Source organism: Hemitrygon akajei, chromosome 8, assembly GCF_048418815.1.
Source record: "Hemitrygon akajei chromosome 8, sHemAka1.3, whole genome shotgun sequence".
Taxonomy (NCBI): domain Eukaryota; kingdom Metazoa; phylum Chordata; class Chondrichthyes; order Myliobatiformes; family Dasyatidae; genus Hemitrygon; species Hemitrygon akajei.
The window spans coordinates 115472063-115492064 of record NC_133131.1 but is presented as its reverse complement, the minus strand read 5'-3'; the positions used below and the strand labels follow the sequence as shown (position 1 = coordinate 115492064).

Sequence of the window (20002 nt, the reverse complement as noted above, 5' to 3'; positions counted from 1 at the left end):
ATTTTTAATGAGGTAACATAGAGGATTGATGAAGGGAATGCAGTGAATGTCAGCTAGATGCATTTCTAGAAGACACTTGATAGTCTTGCATAAATGGCTAGTTTGCAGAATTGAACCCCATAAAATAAAGTGATCAATAGGTCATGTTATGGTTTAAAGAAAATTCTATTGATGAAGAAAATATTGGTTTTAATAACAGAGTTGTGATGAACTGTTGTATTTCAGTGGATACCATGTAGTTATGTTCCCCAGGAGTAATTGCTGGCACAAGAAGTTTTTTTTAATGTCTGTGCTTGGTAAAGTTTTGAAGTTGGAGCTAGCACAAAACTTATAACACATACAAAATGCTGGAGGAACTCAGCAGGCCAGGCAGCATCTATGGAAAAAAAGTACAGTTGAAGCGAAACGTTTCACGTCGAGGTTTAGAATGGTAGACACCAGATACACAGATTCAAAGTGATGAGCAGAAACCACAGCAAGATCAAGAGGTAAAACTTTATTTTTACAGCAGACTGGTTGTGAGTAGAGCTTGTTAGGTAGTAGTAACTGAATCAGTCAGGGTTTTTGAAAAAAAATGGGTAAGCATTTACAAGAAAATAAGGTGCTATGAAGAAAGAACAATGGAACTAAATATGAAAAGCAAAAAAAACTGCATCTGCTGGAAATATGAAATTAAACATTAAATTCTAGGGTTACTCAACAAATCAGATGGCATCTGTAGAGAGAGAGAAACAATTAAGCTTTCAAGTCAATGAAGTGGTTCAGAATTTACGTTCTGTATTGCAAATTTACCTTTTCAGTTAACATTTTGCATGGAACAATAAACGAAGTAATAATCGATTCCTGATTTTTAGCTTATATGTGCAGTTGGAGCATTGTAATTGTATATTTGCAGTGTCAAGATTACTGCATTCACCTAACTTGTTTGTGCGTAATTAGAAGTAACCTGTTACATGACAGTTACTATATTGGATCATTGCTGCACAGCTTGAATTTGGTGTCAACATTTTGTACATTTTCTTGTTCATATCAAAGTGAATTGTGTAACCATTTCCAGTCTTTGCTGCGCATACATGTGACAGTTGAAGCAGTCTTGTAAGTTAAGAATATAATGTAATTAGGCATGACTTGTTTACAGTTATTGACATCATCTTATGGAATAGACTGCCATCTAGTGTGGTAAATGCTGTCACAGTGGAAACATTCAAAAGAATCATATCAATTCCAAATATAGTGCAAAAATACTGATTGTACTGATTACATTTTTTGTAGAGATCAGATCTGGTTCTGAATAGGACTTGGGTGACTTGGCAAGTACAGTAGGCTCTTCATGTACCAACATGCTCACAATTTTAAATGTCGTGGCCCAGTTGAGTAGGTCTTGTTGGTGTGTATATCTTCATCTGTGTATTGCTATAATTTAGTGGATTGCTCAGAGTGAACTACAGGAAATGTTGTTACTATTTGGGGTGTTCTGCCATTAATCATGAAAAGACTAAAGTCAAATTCTGTTCTTTGTATTTCTTATTCTGAGATTTATTTTATTGGTGCCCAGGAAATAGAGCCATTATTTTATGAAAGCCATTTTTGAGTTCTCCAAATAAAGCACATAAATCAGTTATGTAGCTGAGTATACACAGAAAAAATGTTAAATATACCAGTTGGAATTTAATATCTGGGACTTCTTAAAAATTGTTTTGGAGAGTTATGAGAAGTGGTATAATGATTATTTCCAATTTTGAAGTAATGCAGTTTTTGTGGTGTGGTCAGTTCATTTTGAAGAGAGCCCTGAATTTAGCAGAATTGGGTAGTGGACAGCATTCATTCTGAATGGGTAGTGTTGGATGCTCATGTTTATCACAGTTGGTTTAACTGCTGAAAGCGATGTCTGTAATCATTGAATTTGAAGTTTTTTGTGTTTTGAAATTCACATACTCCTCCTTCGCATTATGTCTGTGTGATCTTCCTACCTCACGTAAAATCTCTATAAGTTTAATATACTCCTTAAAGGTCATATGCAATATGTATAATTCAAAACCAACAAAGGCTGATAAGGGTGTGTAATTAGTACAATCTGTTTACAATTTCTGAACTGCTCAGTCAAAATCAGAATCAGGCTTATTGTCTCTGACATACGTTGTGTAATTTGTTGTTTTGCAGCAGCAGTACAGTGGAACAGGTAGAAGTTATAAATTGCAATAAGAATATATAGAAATAAATAGTGCAAAAAAGAGCAAAGTCCAGAGGTAGTGTTCATGGAACGTTCAGAAATATTTGGAAGGAGGAGAAGACGTTGTTCCTAAAATATTGAGTGAGCATCTACAAGCTCCTATTCCTTTTCATTGACAGTAGTATTGAGAAGAGGGCTTGCCCTGGATGATGATGATCCTACATGATGGATGCTGCCTTCCTATGCGTCACCTTTTTAAGATGTCCTCAATGGTAGGGAGCTCATGCCCATGATAAAGCTGACTGAGTTTACAACCCTGTACAGCTTTTTCCAATGTTGTGCGTTGGCGCCTCCATACCAGATGATAATGCAACCAGTCAGAATGCTCTCCACAGTATATCTGTAGAAATTTGCTCGAGTTTTTGGTGACATACCAAATTTCTAGGATTCCCAGTGAAACATATTTGAGGACGTGCCTTCTTCGTAATTGCATCGATATGTTGAGCACAGGATAGACCTTCAGAGGTGTTGACAGCCAGGAACTTGAAGCTGCTCCCCCTTTCCACTGTTGACCCCTTGATGAGAACTGCTGTGTGTTGGCCCGAATTTCCCTTCCTGTCTGAGATCCTACCAACAACAGGTGTTTCATTGGTGAATTTATAGATGCCGTTTGAGCTGTGCCTAGCCACACAGTTATGGGTGTAGAGAGTGGAGTAGTGGATTAAGCACACATCCATGAGGTGTGCCAGTGTTGATTGTCAGCAAGAATGAGATGTTATTTCTGAACTGTACTGATTGCAGTCTCCCAATGAGGAAGCCGAGGATCCAGTTTCAGAGAGAGGAATAGAGGGCCAGGTTTTGAAAACTATCAGTTAGTACCAAGGGGATGATGGTGTTGAATGCTGAGCAGTAATCAATTAACAGCAGCCTGACACAGGTATTGTTGTTGTCCAGGTGGTGCAAGGTCAATTGGAGAGTTTATAAGATTGCATCTCCTGTAGACCTGAAGAGGCCAGTGGGTAAGTTGCAATGGGTCATAAACACAAGAGATTCTGAATATGCTGAAATCCAGAGTACATACACAAAATCCTGGAGGATCTCAGCAAATTAGCAGCATCTATGGAGAGATATAAACGGTTAACATTTCAGGCCAGGATCCTACATTCGGACTAGAAGGGAAGAAGTAAGAAGCCTGAATAAGAAGATGGGGGAGAGGAAGGAGTCAGCTTTCAGGTGATAGGTGAGAGCAGGCGAGTGTGAAGATGTGTGAGGGGGGAATGAAGTACGAAGCTGGGAGATGATAGCTGGGAAAAGATGAAGGGCTGAAGATGAAGGAATTTGATAGGAATGAACAGTGCCAGGCCCATGCTTTAGGCATGAGTTAATTCTAGCCTTGTCTAACCTCTCAACACAGTTAATTACAGTAGATGTGAGTGCAACTTGGTGATAGTTATTGAGGCAGTACACTCTGCTCTTCTTGGGCATCAATATGATATTTCCCCTCTTGAAACAGTTGGGTACCTCTGACTACAGCAGTGAGAAATTGAAGATGTCCTTGAATACTTCAACCAGTTGGCTGGCACAAGTTTTCAGTGCCTTGCCAGATACTCCATTGGGGCCAGACTTCCACCACAATTGAGCTTTCACTCACACACTTAAGCTGCAAATTGTTCTGTGGCTATTTTACTGCTATGGATGGAAATGTGTTTTCATTGTTGTGTGCAAATTGTGATTGCAGTGTTGTGCAACTTTTGCTTGGATATACTTTCAAATTGACATAATAAGGTTCAAGGAATGGTTAGAAAAGCATCAGATAAAATTTAAGATAGAAAATTCAAATACGATAAATGTGGTATGGTGAATGAAGGGAAACAGCAGAGAAGGGTGGTGCAGGAATAGAAAAAAAACAGGTGTGCATTATCTTTGTAGGTGTTAGGGGAAATTGAGAAACTAATGTTCAAAAGGATAAACCTTATAAAATGGTGTGTAGAACAAAAAATCCTTTATTAAAGAGCAACGCACACAAAATGTAGGAGGAATTTAGCAAGTCAGGCAGCATCTATGGAAATGAACATACAGTTGTCACTTTAGTCCGAGACCTTACATCAGGACTGGAAAGGAAGGGAAAAGATACAGAATTAAAAGGTGGAGGTAAGGGAAGGAGGACGTGCGTAGGAGAGATATAGAACTGGAGAAGAAGGAATCTGATAGGAGAGGAGAGTGGACCATGGAAGAAAGAGAAGGAGAGACTCCAGGACCAGGTAAAGAGAAGAAGTAAGAGGCCAGAGTGGGGAATAGAAGAGGGAAGGGGGAAGGAAAAAGAAAAAAAATTACCAGAAGGAGAAATTGATATTTATCCCATCAGGTTGGAGGCTGGAAAGACTAAGAGGTGTTACTCCTCCAAATTGAGAGTGGCCTCACCATGGCAGAAGATGAGGCCATGGACCGACAATTGAAACGGGAACGGGGATAGAAATAAAAATGGTTGGCCACCGGGAAAATCTGCTTTTGGTGGATGGAATGGGTGTACTTGACAATGTGGTCCTCCAATTTACATCGAGTTCAGCAATGTAGTGGCGGCCACTTTGGGAACTCTGAATACAACAGACAACACCAACATATTCATTGGTGAAGCATTGCCGCACCTCGAAGTATCATTTGGGGCCATGAATGGAGGTGAGGGAGGACGTGAATGGGCAGATGTAGTATTTCAGTCACCTGCAGGGATGTGCAAGGAGGGAGATTAATGGGGACGAACAAATGGCCAAGGGAATCATGGAGGGAGTGATCCCTGGATGGAGAAAGCAGAGAGTTAGGAGGTAAACGTGAGTTTGATAGTAGGATCTGATTGAAGATGGTGGAGGTTATGGAGAAAGATGTGTTAGATACAGAGGCTCATGGGGTGGTAGGTGAGGACAAGAACACTATCCCTGTGAAGGTGGTTGGAAGATGGGGTGAACATGGCTGTCTAGGAAAGGGAGGAGATGCAGGTGAGAACAGCATTGATGGTAGAGGAAGGGAAGCCCCATTCTGTGAAGAAGGAAGACATCTCTGAATCACTTGAAGAACGCGGACATCTCTGATGTACATCTGATGGACATTTCTTGTGTTTATCTTTTATTAAAGACTGGTTTGGCCACAGCTGAAAGATTGTGTCCTATTATGACCACTGGACTTTATAAAGGACGTGAAAGCTTGGAGGTAGATCAGAAAAGACTAATTTGAACAAGTTACTAAAATAGTTCAAGAAGCTGGGATTTTGCAGAGAGAGGATTGAAAGGAAATGCATAGTGGTATTCAAGATAACGATGGTTTTGCTGAGCGGATCCAAAAGAAAGCATTTCCATTGATGAATGGGTTGAGACCGGAGGCCCAGGTCTTCAGGTCTCCAAAGATTTCATGCATTTTTATTCCACAATAGCGTGTGTGTGTACCCCTCGCATATGCCAGAGATATGCATTGAGGTAGGTCATTAAATCGGGTGTTGTGCAATACTAGTTATTGCCTGCACTACCAAATTGAACTGCAGGAACTGGTTAACGTTATTGTGTTTGCAAGTATATTCAGTGAATATTGTGCTATTTGTTACTTTCCACATGTACTCTTTACTCCATTAGAAAATGGTTAAATGTTCGGGTGCAACAAAACGTGTTAGTTGTGATGCTGATACCACTGACTTTAACAACTTATCCTGGTAGCATGACACAGACATATTGCAAATCTGTTATGTTCATGAGAATCAAGATAAACATAACATAGTTTATTAGTCCAAATCAATCTACTTTGAGTTATTAGCAAACATATTCAGCCAATGTTGACATCACTGCAACAGTACTTTCCTCTCTATATCTCAATACACAACAGTTGTATCTTGACTTCTTCAGAACCATGATGTCAAGGGAGATATCAGTGGACTCTCTTTGATCTGATGGTGTCACTTGGACTTGAATACAACACCATGTTTGTCAAGTAGCACTGAGGATTTAAAGGATAACTGCCATTGGATTATTTTATATGGAAAACGATGGTCAGGGTAGTCAGAGTCAATAATTGCAACCCATTGCTATTTCCATATAAGTAACTGAAAGTAGTACAAAATGCTATGGATCATGTCTGAAATCAGAATAGATGCTAACTGACCTCCTGAGTATTTCCAATAATATGTTTTATGCTAACTGAAGAAAATAGCTCTTTAACCTTTCCTTGTACAGTAAGTCCTCTAGCCCAGGAATTAATCTTGTTTACCTCTGGTGCACTTCCTTAACGGCACATATATTGTCCCTAAGGTAGGAAAACTAGTATTCCAGATGAAGTCTTACCAAGGCATTATAGAATAAGAACAATATGTTTCTATTTTTGTACTCAAATCTTCTAAAGGCCAGCATTTTGTTTACCTTGCTTGTTGTTTGCTTTACCTGCATATTAATTTCTAGTGATTCATTTACAAGGATGCCTAGATAGTTCTGCATCCTAGTAGCATCCATTTTTGGTTGAAAACCCTGTTTTCTATGACATTTTGAATTCTCATCTTTTAAAATGCTTTTATTTTACTATCTTGTATTCTTTTCATATAAAATTACATCTGTCATGTCCTTGCTTATACACTAAACCTGTATGTCTTTGAAGCTTCTCTGCTTTCTTAAAGTCATTGTTTGGTAATCATAATCGATGGTCAAAGATAGGTACTTGGCCCAGATAACCTTCAGATGTGTTTATCCACCTCCTAGAGCCTATGTTCATTATAGAGAGGAGATCCTCCATAGATCAGGGCCGACCATAGATGTTACGTCCAAGTTGACTACATATAGTCAATATGCAAGCAAGCTAGTACACAAGCCAGGGCAATATGTAATAGAAGGAAAGCTGTTACCCATGCAGTAGGCTCCCACTCCCTATACAGCTGATGAATCCAAAGGAATGTCTGATACAGTTTGGCACCAGTGGCATTACAGGAGTTGCCAGTCAGCAAGAAACTTGAGGACAACTCCTGATTTTCCTTCAGGGTTTGCTCCTGGAACCTTCCCCATGAGTGGGTAGAGCCACAAGGTGGCATAGGTTTGAGATCAGAGTTTTCTTTCTCCGAGATGAGCTGCCAACCATGGATGACGAGCCCTATCTGCCCGAAATGACTGTTTTTAAGGCACCAGTAACCCATCTTTGCCCCTTCTCCTGTCAGTAGAAACAGATCCACTGGGCTTAGTAGTTAAGCCACACAAGAAAGACAGGAGCTAGGCTCAATTGTCAGAGGCTATTTGAAATACAAGCCTTTGGGAGCATTAATAGATAGAGCTTATCCTCACTACCTATCCCCTCCCCCCAGCTATGACAATCTTAAGGAACCGTTCATTATAAGAACATAATCAATAGAAGAACAAGAAGACTATTTTATTCCATGTGCTTGCCCTACTAATCAAAATGATTGTGGCTAATCATTTACTTCAACACCACTTCCCTGCACTGACTCTATTTCCCTTGATTCCCCTTAATGTCTAAAAATGTACTGGTCTTTGTCATCTTTTCTCATCTGGTTCAATCAGCATAACCCTCCATACCTAACTTGCTTATATCATTATCCTCCTTCCCTACCATGCATTTTCACTACTCCCCAATGTAGCTAGTTCTTTATTCGTGCCATGCTCTATGTAAACAGGGCTTCTTCTGTATTTCCTGTGAGATCCTAGAACATCTTGCCTTGCACCATCACTGCAAGGATCACATTGGTTCAAGAATACAATATGTCACTTTACCTTAGGCATGAAATTAAGTGTTATTAATAACAGTAATATCTTGAGAGCTTTGATTTTATTTGGGAAGTAGGTAAGGACACTATAGTTGAACAGTGAAGTTGCTCAGTTAAGTTGACATGGGAGCACTCATCCAGGCTCATACGATACATGTTCTTAAGTAAGGTATTCGGTTCATCTGGTACGTGTGGTACTCAAGTGTTTTTGCTTTTATTTTTTCTGATATATTTGTATATGTAATTTATTTTAATATTTACAATATGATATACATTTTGGATTGTAATTAATTTTATTACAAACTAGCAGGCTTCAAGTAGAACCTTAAGGCCATTGTAACACGAGCAAAAGGTCATCTGTTTGGATTACTGAAATGGGCCTGTACAAGGCAGAAAAAAGGAACAACATTTATTCAGATTATGTGCATCAACAACTATTCTAATAACTGAGATGTTGTGTCTTTCAGGTTTCCTGAAATGCAGTATTTCCAACAAGAAAGTGTGAGGCAGATCTTGACAGATATCCTGTTTTGTTATGCGAGAGAAAATGAGCAGCTGCTTTACAAGCAGGTAATGAAATACTGTACAGGTTTGGTTGAATAATTAAGCAGTTTAAAATTGGACTGTGAGAAAAAGTGTCTTGTGACATTTACTAAGAATAAATATGCATTCATTCTGGGCATAACATTCTGTCCCTAAAGCATTTAAGTCTGCTGTAAGTTATACATTGCATGTGTTTTCATGTTGTGTTCTCAAAAATTGTTGCAGGAGGAACTTCTATGCACTTAAATATAGTGAATTTCTCTTTAAGAATTATTCAGTCATTTCTTGAATGTTTCTATCTGCAGAGGTGCATGCTTTTACCTTATAAAGCAAGATCATATTTTATTATATATTTAAATTGCCATGCTGACTATTAGAACGATATCTTTAATTCTTTGTCTTTTACTATGGCAACTAAGCATGAAAGTAATGATTATCTCGTATTTGTAGACCAGTCTAGACATATATAGTTAAGTGGTATAATTAAATTATTTGTATGGTATATACCATGCAAAATCTTCAAAGTTTCAAAAACGCAATATACTTGGGAGTCCATAGCAGTTCGATATACGTCAGCATGAAGAACTCAGGATAACACTGCACTGGCACTGCTATGGCACTGTCTGAATTTATTGACCCAGCAAATGGATTGCAGTTATCAGGCACCCAGATTATTTCCAGAGCTTGTGCTTTCTTATACTTTGATTCAAAATTATTATTTGTAATGCTAACTTTCTAGGGCATGCACGAACTACTGGCTCCTCTTGTCTTCATTCTGCACTGTGATCAACAAGCCTTTTTACATGCGAGTGAAACGGCTAATCCAAGGCAAGTTTTATTCAGTTAAATGCTGGATCTTTGCAAATGGTAGATCTTGATTTCCCTTTTATGCGGAGTACAAATCAATCCTTAATAAGGGAGCCATTACTTGTTGAAGGTTGCAGTTCTCACTGTTTTAAAGTTTTAAGATTTGCATTTATAAAAGCAGGGGTGCAAATATCTTAGTCTTGTCTGGTAAATTGGCAGAGAGAAAATATATGGTCTAAGATGAAGGATCCTTGCGTAGTTTATCTAAAGCACAGCATATGCAAGTTGATGTACCTTTAGGTATTGTAGATTCCAGTGAATAAATGGTAGGGGTGGAGAAGGGGGAAAAAAAGAGGGAAAAAATTACTGTTCTTTATGATCTCATATTAAACCCACACAATTGCTTTTGATTGACCACAATGTTTCCATCACAAGAATGTTTCGCTTACATAAATGGAACTGATATAAAGCAACTAGGTTAGTCACTTAGCCTACACAATGTTGTTTTCCAGAGTTCTAAATAGGTAATACATAATGAATGCAGAAGTCACAAGAAAAAACAACAAAGCTTAGATATCAATCTTGACTAATATTTCCAAGGTGTTCCATAGGAGTGATAGATCTTGGGATAAGGAAAAAGCACCTGAAGTAACAGTGTTGTTCCTGGTACACTTGAGGAGTAAACTACACTGGACAACAATTTTTTTTCGGAAATGTTGTTTATGATAGACCACTTGAAACTGAACACAAATGTAATTTCAGACTAATTGTATCGCAAAGGAATGTGGAGAAATAAGAAATTAACTTTAATTGCATAATAGTGCTAATGTTTTGCAATAGTTCAACTAAGCAAGCTATTTTGTTGATGATTTTCATTTGTACTCAGTGTCTGGGGCTTCTCGTTGAAGTGTCCAACAATAAGCTGTCCAACACTGATGGATTCGAGTTGTCCTGTTATTGTTTCTCCATGATCATAATGTACTGGTGAAACCATAGAACCATAGAACACTACAGCACAGTACAGGCCCTTCAGCCCTCCATGGTGTGCCGACCCATATAATCCTTAAAAAAAAGTACTAAACCCACACTACCCCATAACCCTCTATTTTTCTTTCATCCATGTGCCTGTCAAAGAGGCTGTTAAATACCCCTATTGTTTTAGCCTCCACCACCATCCCTGGCAAGTCATTCCAAGCACTCACAACCCTCTGTGTAAAAAAACTTACTCCTGATGTCTCCCCTAAACTTTCCTCCCTTAATTTTGTACATATGCCCTCTGGTGTTTGCTATTGGTGCCCTGAGAAACAGGTACTGACTATCCACCCTGTCTATGCCTCTCATAATCTTGTAGACCTCTATCAAGTCCCCTCTCATTCTTCTACGCCCCAAAGAGAAAAGTCCCAGCTCTGCTAACCTTGCTTCATATAACTTGTTCTCCAAACCAGGCAACGTCCTGATAAATCTCCTCTGCACCCTCTCCATAGCTTCCACATCTTTCCTATAATGAGGTGACGAGAATTGAACACAATACTCTAAGTGCAGTCTCACCAGAGATTTGTAGAGTTGCAACATGACCTCTCTACTCTTGAACTCAATCCCCCGTTAATGAAGCCTAGCATCCCATAGGCCTTCAAAACTACCCTATCAACCTCTGCAGCGACCTTGAGGGATGTATGGATTTGAACCCGAAGGTCCTTTTGTTCATCCACACTCTTAAGTAACTGACCATTGATCCTGTACTCAGTCTTCTGGTTTGTCCTTCCGAAATGCATCACCTCACACTTGTCCGGATTGAACTCCATCTGCCATTTTTCTGCCCAATTCTGCAGCCTGTCTATATCCTCTTGTAACCTTCGGCAACCTACAGCTCGATCCACAACTCCTCCAATCTTCGTGTCATCTGCAAACTTACTCACCCATCCTTCTGCCTCTACATCCAGGTCATTTATAAAAATCACAAATAACAGGGGTCCCAGGACAATCCCTGTGGCACTCCACTAATCACCGACCTCCAGGCAGAATACTTTCCTTCCACAACTACCCTCTGCTTTCTACCTTTAAGCCAATTTTTTATCCAAACAGCCAAGGTTCCACTTATCCCATGCCTCATGACTTTCTGGATGAGTCTCTCATGAGGGACCTTGTCAAATGCTTTGCTAAAATCCATCTAGACCACATCCACTGCCCTACACTCATCAATTTCTTTTGTTACCTCTTCAAAAAAACTCAATCAGGCTTGTGAGGCACGATCTTCCCTTCACAAAGCCATGTTAACTATCCATGAATAGACTGTACTTCTCCAAATGCTCGTAGATCCTATCCTTAAGAATCCTTTCCAGTAGTTTGCAGACCACCGATGTAAGACTCACCGGTCTATAGGTCCCAGGTTTCTCCTTATTACCTTTATTAAGCAAGGAATTACATTTGCCATTCTCCAGTCCTCCGGCACTTCCCCTGCAGCCAAAGAGGATTCAAAGATCATAGCTAATGCTCCTGCGATCTCTTCTCTCAATTCCGACAACAACCTGGGGTGTATCATATGCAGCCCTGGGGATTAATCAATCTTAATGTTTTTAAGAAGATCCAGCACTACTTCGTCCTTAATCTTCACATTGTCCAGCACACAGGCCCGCTCTACTTCGACCTCATCCTGATTAAAATCCTTTTCACTTGTGAATACTGAAGCAAAGTATTAATTTAGGACCTCCCCAACCTCCTCCACTTCCAGGCACATGTTGCCCTCTTTATCCTTTAGCGGTCCCACCTTTGTTCTCGTCATCCTCCTATTTTTCACATACGCATAGAACGCCTTCGGGTTCTCCTTAATCCTACATGCCAAGGCCTTCTCGTGCCCCCTTCGAGCTCTCCTAAGTCCTTTCTTTAGCTCCTTCCTGGCTACCCTATATTTCTCATAAGCCCCTCCTACTTCCTGCTTATTGTATCTAACATATGCTTCCTTTTTCCTCTTGACAAGTTGCCTCACATGTTTCATCAGTCTCGGTTCCCTTTTCCTACCATTTTTTTCTTTGCCTCAGTGAGACAAACCTATCCTGAACCCAGCTCAAGTGGTCCCTAAACTTCTCCCACATTACTTCTGTGCTTTCCCCTTTGAACATCTGTTTCCAATTTACTCTCCCTAGTTTCTGCCTCATCCCTTCAAAGTTAGCCCTTCCCCAGTTAAGCACTTTACCATTTCGTCTGATTTTATCCCTTTCCATAGCTATGCTGAAGCTAAGGGAATAGTGGTCACTCTCACCAAAATGCTTCCCCACCAAGAGGTCTGTCACCTGACCAGGTTCATTACCCAGAACTAGATCCAGTATAGCCTCTCCTCTCATCGGCCGGTCCACATACTGTGTCAGGAATCTTTCTTGAACACACCTGACAAATTCAGCCCCATCTATCCTCCTTGCACTCAGGAGGTGCCAGTCAATATGAGGGAAGTTGAAATCACCCATAACTACTACCCTGTATTTCCTGCACTATTCTAAAATCTGCCTGCTAGATATGGCTACCTTTTTAAACTGTTTGCGCTCAACTGGCTGACATCACGCGCCTGCGCAGTCTGGCCTCTCTCTTCAACTGAGAACTCAAAATGTCTTCCCGCTGGAAATCCTTAGGTGCTCTCCCGCTGCCTTCTTGTTTTGAAACCTTTAACCATACTTGTCACTGACAGTGCCATGATTTGCAGGGAGGTAGTCTGAATGGGAATCCAGAAAATGAATCTTTAGTGACATGGTTTTATACGCTTGAAGCATATCGTCAACCAGCTGCACGTAATTTGGTGCTCTGTAGTTGCCAACAAAATTTTCAACACATCCTTGAATTCCTCTCATGCGATTTTCTCCTGTCCCACTAAATGTTCCTTGAATTGTCTGTCGTTGATGACCTATTTAATTTGTAGACAAAAGAAGTGCCTACCTTAATCTTGGCAACATTTATTCTGACTTGAATTACGAAATTGAAATAATAAATGTAAGTGATTTCAAAAAATGGTGTGTGTTAGGGATATTTCATGATGATTTTCATGATCAGTAGTCCAAAATCCATTAGATATGCGCAATCTTTGTTGTCCGGTGCTATCTGTACAGTGTATAGTGGCTCCATTATATAAAATAAACTAAAGCACAATGGATGCATGGAGTAGGTTTTATGAGGGGGAAGTGAGAAATCACTGTGTTAATCAAAAGATAAATATGTCAATAATCTCAATTATATTGCTAGCGATTGTCTTGGTATCGCACATTGTAAAAGGTGGTTATAAAATTAGCTATTTTTATGATGTCTGATATGAATATGTATGTGGATTTTGGCAGTTTTTATAGGCTAGGTAGCACACATAAATGAATTTGTTAGTGTAGAAAAGAATATTTAACTAATTTTGCAGATTTATATCTCAACAGTGAGGAAATGAAAGCTCTCCTCAACCCTGAATTTTTGGAACATGATGCTTAGTAAGTTAAAATGCAAAATTTTTATATATTTATTTTCCTTTTCTCTTGAGAGATTTTTATTTCAACTGGCCCTGTTCTCTTGTCAGTGCAATGTTTTCACGACTTATGGACACTGCAGAACCATGGTTTTCAAGTTTTGAAAGAGAAATAAGAAAGGTATGTTCCTTTCAATCGTTAATTTATTGCAAATTATATTTTAAGGATGAATATTTTTCTCAAGTTACCAATACAAAGTTATTTAATTATTTCTGAAATCTTGTGAGAAATGCTGATTTCTGATTCCCTTATGACATTCATTTGTGAACATTGTCTACTCCTAATGGCTCCATTCAAGGTTTGTTCATTTCTTTATTCGTAAATACAGTGGATTCCAATTAACTGGGCCACTGCTTATTTGGGAATCTATGCCGCTTAATTGGGACAGGAAATTATTAGCAAACAGTTTCTAACTAGCATTAGACACATTTGTGTGGCCATTAGACACAACACCATGCTTAGAGTGAGCAGTTTTTAAATAGCATGAGTCGCACGTGCTTGTGTTCATAAAGTAACGATTTTTCCACTGATAGTTGGTGAGAAATAAGCAGCAAGACAATTCAGAACTGTTTTATTCACTATGATTTCAAGCATTCAGGATTGAAGATGCCAGGAGTGAAAATTCTGGGATTTCAGTACTTCAACAAGTTAGGAACTATGAAGAATTTGAAGATATCAACAATGAACTTTAATGTTAAAATAAAAATGAAGATTTGGAAGATGCAATAGTCAATAGCATTATATGAAGGCATTCCATTATCAACACTAGGAGTCTGCACTGATCTTGAATGCAGCATCATACACTGGATGAACTATTAAGAACTAACATACAGTTTTATAATACTGAAGTAGTGTTGATAGTGTTTTTAATTTGTTCTGTATTTCATTTAAAACATAATTTGTTTCTCAGTTAAATAGGAGTTTGTCTCTTTTATGTCTTTTTAACTATTTCCATGAAACTTCAACTAATCGGCGCAGTCACTTAATTGGGACAAAATGTTCAGGTCCCAATGGGTACAATATAGAATTGTGAGATTAAGTATTATTGCACTGACAGTGATCTTAGCTTAATTTATGGTTTAATTTTTGTTTAAAACAATTTATACTAATTATCTTAATATCTGTGACCAAAAACAATTCCCCTGTGAGTATGGTTGCATGAAATATGTTAATTTACTTTCATTCTGGGAAGAGAGGGAGAGATATGGTAGTTGACAAAATTAGTACAAAGTGCATAACAGTAGATTTTGTCTATGTAATCATTGGTTCCTTAAAAGTTTTTTTTATATTTGTTCATGACCAAAAAGGATAAGTAGTCTTCAAAAATGCTAGAGAAAATTGTTGGAACAGATGTTTTGTTCTGGAGCAGCTACTTCATCAGAATTTCATAATTTAACTTCTTGGGTGGTAATGTATTGAGTTATAGAAGACCATGTACATTTCATTTTGCTATGTCTTTTCAATGGATACTATCATATGGAAGAAACACAAAAGAAACAGTCAGATGTATTATTTAGACGTACAAAAAAGCTGGATGAACTCAGCAGGTCGGGCAGCATCCGTTGAAAGAAGCAGTCAGCGTTTCGGGTCGAGACCCTTCGTCAGGACCCAAAACATTTGACCCGAAACGTTGACTGCTTCTTTCAACAGATGCTGCCCGACCTGCTGAGTTCATCCGGCTTTTTTGTACGTCTTGATTTGACCACAGCATCTGTAGTGTACTTTGTGTTTACTAGATGTATTATTTAGTTTGTTAGATCAATATTATTTAATGTAAATATTTCTAGGGTTGGCAAAAGTTCTAGTAAAGTACAAATATTTTGGACAGAGATCAGAACAGAGAAAATAAAAAGTGTCACCAAAACAGTAACATTGTTTTAGAAGGGAGAGTGTGGACAGAAAATGATTTGTGTCACAAAGTCCCATTGAAACCCCTAGATTCTCAAAACTAAACTAGGCCTCAGTTTCGAACAATTTGTATCCAAGTGTATATTTGTAATTGATTGAAGAGTTAGTAAATTTTTTCCCTGACGTATTTCAAAGCTAATTGTGATCAAGTAGCAGACTAATAGATTGGAAAGTATCAAATGGAACAAGAGATGAACTCTCAAATCACAAACCTGTGAGCCTTGGCTCAAAGATGGAGAAAGTATTAGGAGTGGAAAGTGATGTATAATGAAGTCTCATAGGTATCAGTGTTAAAGCCAATGTTTCTTATTGTTATAAATTACTTTCACAAAAGAAATTTGGCCAAGGTGTTCAAATTTATAGTTGATGCCAAATTGGAAATATTGGCCAATTGTGCTGAACAATTAAGATTGCCAATTTTTGTTGAGCTATTCCTGACTGACTGGCCACCAATTATTTGTATAGTCTGGAAATGCTGTTACTTAATAGCTAATAAATATTTTGTTAAATTTACTATTCTTAGGGAAATTTTTAAAACATTTAGTTCTGAGGAACGTGAATGAACAGATTTGGTCTTAATAAATTATTTGCTGCACAGGCATGTAAACACATGTCATGATGTATTTAGGCTCAAACATTTTCTAGTTAATTTGAAAATGCATGTATGGGGTGAACTATTTCAAATATACGAAATGAAAACATCTTCTTTGATTCATTTAGTCACTTTGGCTTCCAGTTGAGCAACACTTTAATTTTAAATTTCGCAGCTCAATTTTAAATCCCACTGTGACCTTCTTACTTCTGTTATTTCTCACAGTCCTAAGTGACCTCTCCTTTCTCCAAGTGTGGTCTACTTCAATCCAAGAATCTAATTGCACCACTACTGGTGACCTTTCCACCACTGCCTTATATTCTAAAACTCTCTAAACTTCCCAGATTATGAAAACTCCTTAACTTTTGCCCATGTGGAATAATATAGCTCAGTATGACATACTAATATCAAAGTAGTACCGGCACTATCAGTACAAAAGATGAAATGCAGTGCATGGCTCTCTACATTTGCAGCGTAATTCAGGCTATGTATTCAGAATGTTAACACTTCTGTACATTAGCATTGTTAGCATAGTTTTGTATATATAGCTCTGTTGCCACTCGCGTGACCCAACTCAGGTAATACAGATTTTTGTTGTTTGATGAGCTTCAGACCAGACCCAACCTCTCAATGTCCAATGACCAAAGGACCCTAGACTGCAATTCCTCCCACTAAGCCTTTGCAATGTGTTTCAGTGCATCTCTCAACACCTACACCTGCAGCCTGGAATGAGTTGGCTGGCAACACTGGAGATCTCATTGTCCTGGAAGATCAACAAGTTTTGGATAGACCAATGAATTGGCGTTCTACCAGTGGAACTTGTGTCCCTGGGAAAAGCCCATAGATCAGAAAGTCCTTTGTTATGCAGTTGCTTGGATGAACCACTTGCATCCTTCTGTAGACCTTCTGTAAATAGACAGTCTGCAAAGAGATACAGTAGGTGACCGTGTCCTCTTCCTCATCCCAGCTGTACCTGGAGCAGTGTGCATTGGGAATGAGATTCTCACCTTGTAGGTAGGAACTGAAAAGGAGGGCTGCACTCTTCACAAACCAGGTGAGGTCATGCTACTTGTTGGTGAGTTTTGGCGATGAGGCGTTTTGCCAGATGACTTGGGCAATCTGTATAGGGAACAACCCCATGTGTTTGTGTCCCGCAGTTTCATGAGACCACTGCCTGAAGGATTTGCAGTCCAAGGTGTTTGCCTGGAAGAACCTTTTGATGAAGGCAAGATTGTGAAGCAATGGGGATTGGATGAAGGCTGGGGTGACTAGCAGGGTGGATAAACAGTGAACAGGACACACGCATAGAATGTTAGAGGAACTCAGCAAGTCAGGCAGCATCTATGGAAAGGAATAAACAGTCGCCATTTCGGGCCAAGACCTTTCGTTAGTGAATGGGCCTCGCCTCTACTGAGTACTGTTGCACAGAGAGCACCTTACCCCGATAACCAGGTTCTTCCCAGTTATTGAAGAGAGTGTCTCAAGTTTTGTTTCACCTCACCTAGCCCCTTCACTCCAGTCACTTTCTGTTGCATGTCTCAGCCCCTTTGAATCAAATTTTCGGCACCTTCAGTGTCCCAGTTGCCCAAGAGCTTTGCTTTGTTCTTCTTGCAGTTGACTTAGGCACCTAATGCCAACACAAACTGATTGGTGAGGTATTCAATCTGCAGACAAGTCTTGAATCCAAGCAGAAAACCACAACCTTGTTCATGTATAGGGAGGCTTTGGTCTGGATGCCCACACTCCCTGGTAATAGCATCCCTCTTCTTCCCATAGCCTTTCCAAGAGATTCATCAAGGGCTTCAATGAAAATTTTTATTTCAAAAGTAAACTTTATTGATAATATATATATACATACACAAAAGAGACACCAACATAATCTTGAGATTTTATGACAATACCCTGTGAGTTTTGTAAATTCTCATAGCCCTGAATTGACAGGTGAGCTTGGAATTCCTTTATTACCATCGAGTATTGGTCAATAGAGATGCATTAGGAGGATACTTGATATCCTTCCTCAATAAGGAGCAAGAACACTGAAGACATATGATTTATGTGGATGGCTGCCCATTGGCCTATTTTCATGCTGTACGTCTTCCTCAATTTATGAGTGATGTTTAAATAGGATGACTGCTCCGCTACAGATGAGAATCTTGGGACTGGATAGCTTGGCAACCAGTTGGAGTGTTAGATACCTGAAATTTCAGTAACAATGTGTATCACTATGGCTACAATGAAACCTGTACTCTCTAGTTGCTAGTTTAGCAATGTACAGTTCCTGTGTTTGGAGTTTAGTAGTATACATAGAGATGGAAATAGAATTAATAAATCCATTCAAGTATTTCAATAGCACCTGTATCCTTGCTTATAACCTAAATTAAGAATGCTGGTTTGGAGCTAGATCTATAAAATGGGTTGTTTCTTCACGAGAATATTTGATAACCTGAGATTGGCTGACAATTTAAACTTGTAATTTAAAGCAAGAGGTAAGGACAGTGCTATTTATATTACACATTTAAGAAGGAGAAAGTAACTACTAAAAAGATAAATTGTTATTTTTACTTCAGGGTGAGTGGCTTACTATTCATGGTTTTTATTCAAGTGTACTTTGGTCACAGTATCTGACATGATTACATGAAATTTCATTAGTGATGTTAATTGGAATTAATAGAGATTTTAAAGAAATTTACAAAGCTCATCAGATAATTACTAAGTAATACAGTGAAATATTTTATAAGTAATAAAGTTTTAGATTTTTGATCTTGGTGCTCATTTTATCTCTTTAGGGTAAAGAAGAGATGGTCACAGCTGTACCATTTGCTAGACCTCAGGATCTAGGACCATCACTCGCAATAGTTTCTAAAGTGAATCGGATTCAGGATCAATTATTAAAAAAATATGACACGGAACTTTACATGCACCTTAATCGACTGGAAATTGCTCCTCAAATTTATGGAATGTAAGTGTGGCTTTGTAATTTTATTTGTTTTGCTCTGTTAAAGTAATTATTAATGGTTTCATCGTGCAAATTATCTAAAATATTATTGAACACAAAATCATCCTTAGGCACAAATAGTAAATTGCAAGAGTCACATGCACACATTGAATGCAGCTTCCGAAGTTTAGATCCATCATTATCTGTAACTTCAGAAATGTAGTTCAGTATTGCCCATGTCACAATACTTCCAACTGAAAAACAAATTTCTGTTCTTGAGTATTTAATAACAGAACACAATTTAATCAGGAACTATAGGGCAAGGAATGTTTATTTCATAAAATTAGGTACAGAAAAAAAATCTATGTATACTAGAACAGAAAAGAAATTTGGATATTTTACATTTATCGTTAAATTGTGTAGTCTGTTTCCACAATTACTAAAGGAAACATTCTTTTCCATTTATTCTGGCTATGTGAGAAAACCATTGAGTGCAAGGGTGTAATCAATATAGTTCACTTGAAATGGCTTTGGAAATTCTTTCAAGTACTGTATGTTCATGTCATCTGTAATAATTATATCAACAGATTTTTAAGCCTAATGATATAGAAACAGCAATGCCAATTACTGTTATTCCTACAAAGTTAAGATTCATATATGTTGAATTAGATGCTTAAAATAAAGGATACAGACTTATTTTAATTCTTTTTAAGATTAATTTCCTCATTTCCTGAAGAAACTTCATGTGACTCCAATTGAAATTTGGTTTCAATTCTTTATTGAACCAATTCTTTATGTCCAGTCTACTGTCCTTCAT

At 38.4% G+C, this 20002-nt stretch overlaps 1 protein-coding gene across 6 annotated transcripts in view; it reads left to right on the top strand.

Annotated features, from left to right (window-relative positions):
• tbc1d5 (TBC1 domain family, member 5) overlaps window positions 1-20002 on the top strand; it is a 477565-nt gene that overhangs the window by 282427 nt on the left and 175136 nt on the right. For all 6 annotated transcript variants that reach the window (XM_073054429.1, XM_073054423.1, XM_073054427.1 and 3 more), the window contains 5 exons: window positions 8378-8480; window positions 9193-9281; window positions 13664-13714; window positions 13801-13870; window positions 19037-19209. In XM_073054429.1, the coding sequence (XP_072910530.1) occupies window positions 8378-8480; window positions 9193-9281; window positions 13664-13714; window positions 13801-13870; window positions 19037-19209 (486 nt within the window). The remainder of the gene's footprint in view (window positions 1-8377; window positions 8481-9192; window positions 9282-13663; window positions 13715-13800; window positions 13871-19036; window positions 19210-20002) is intronic.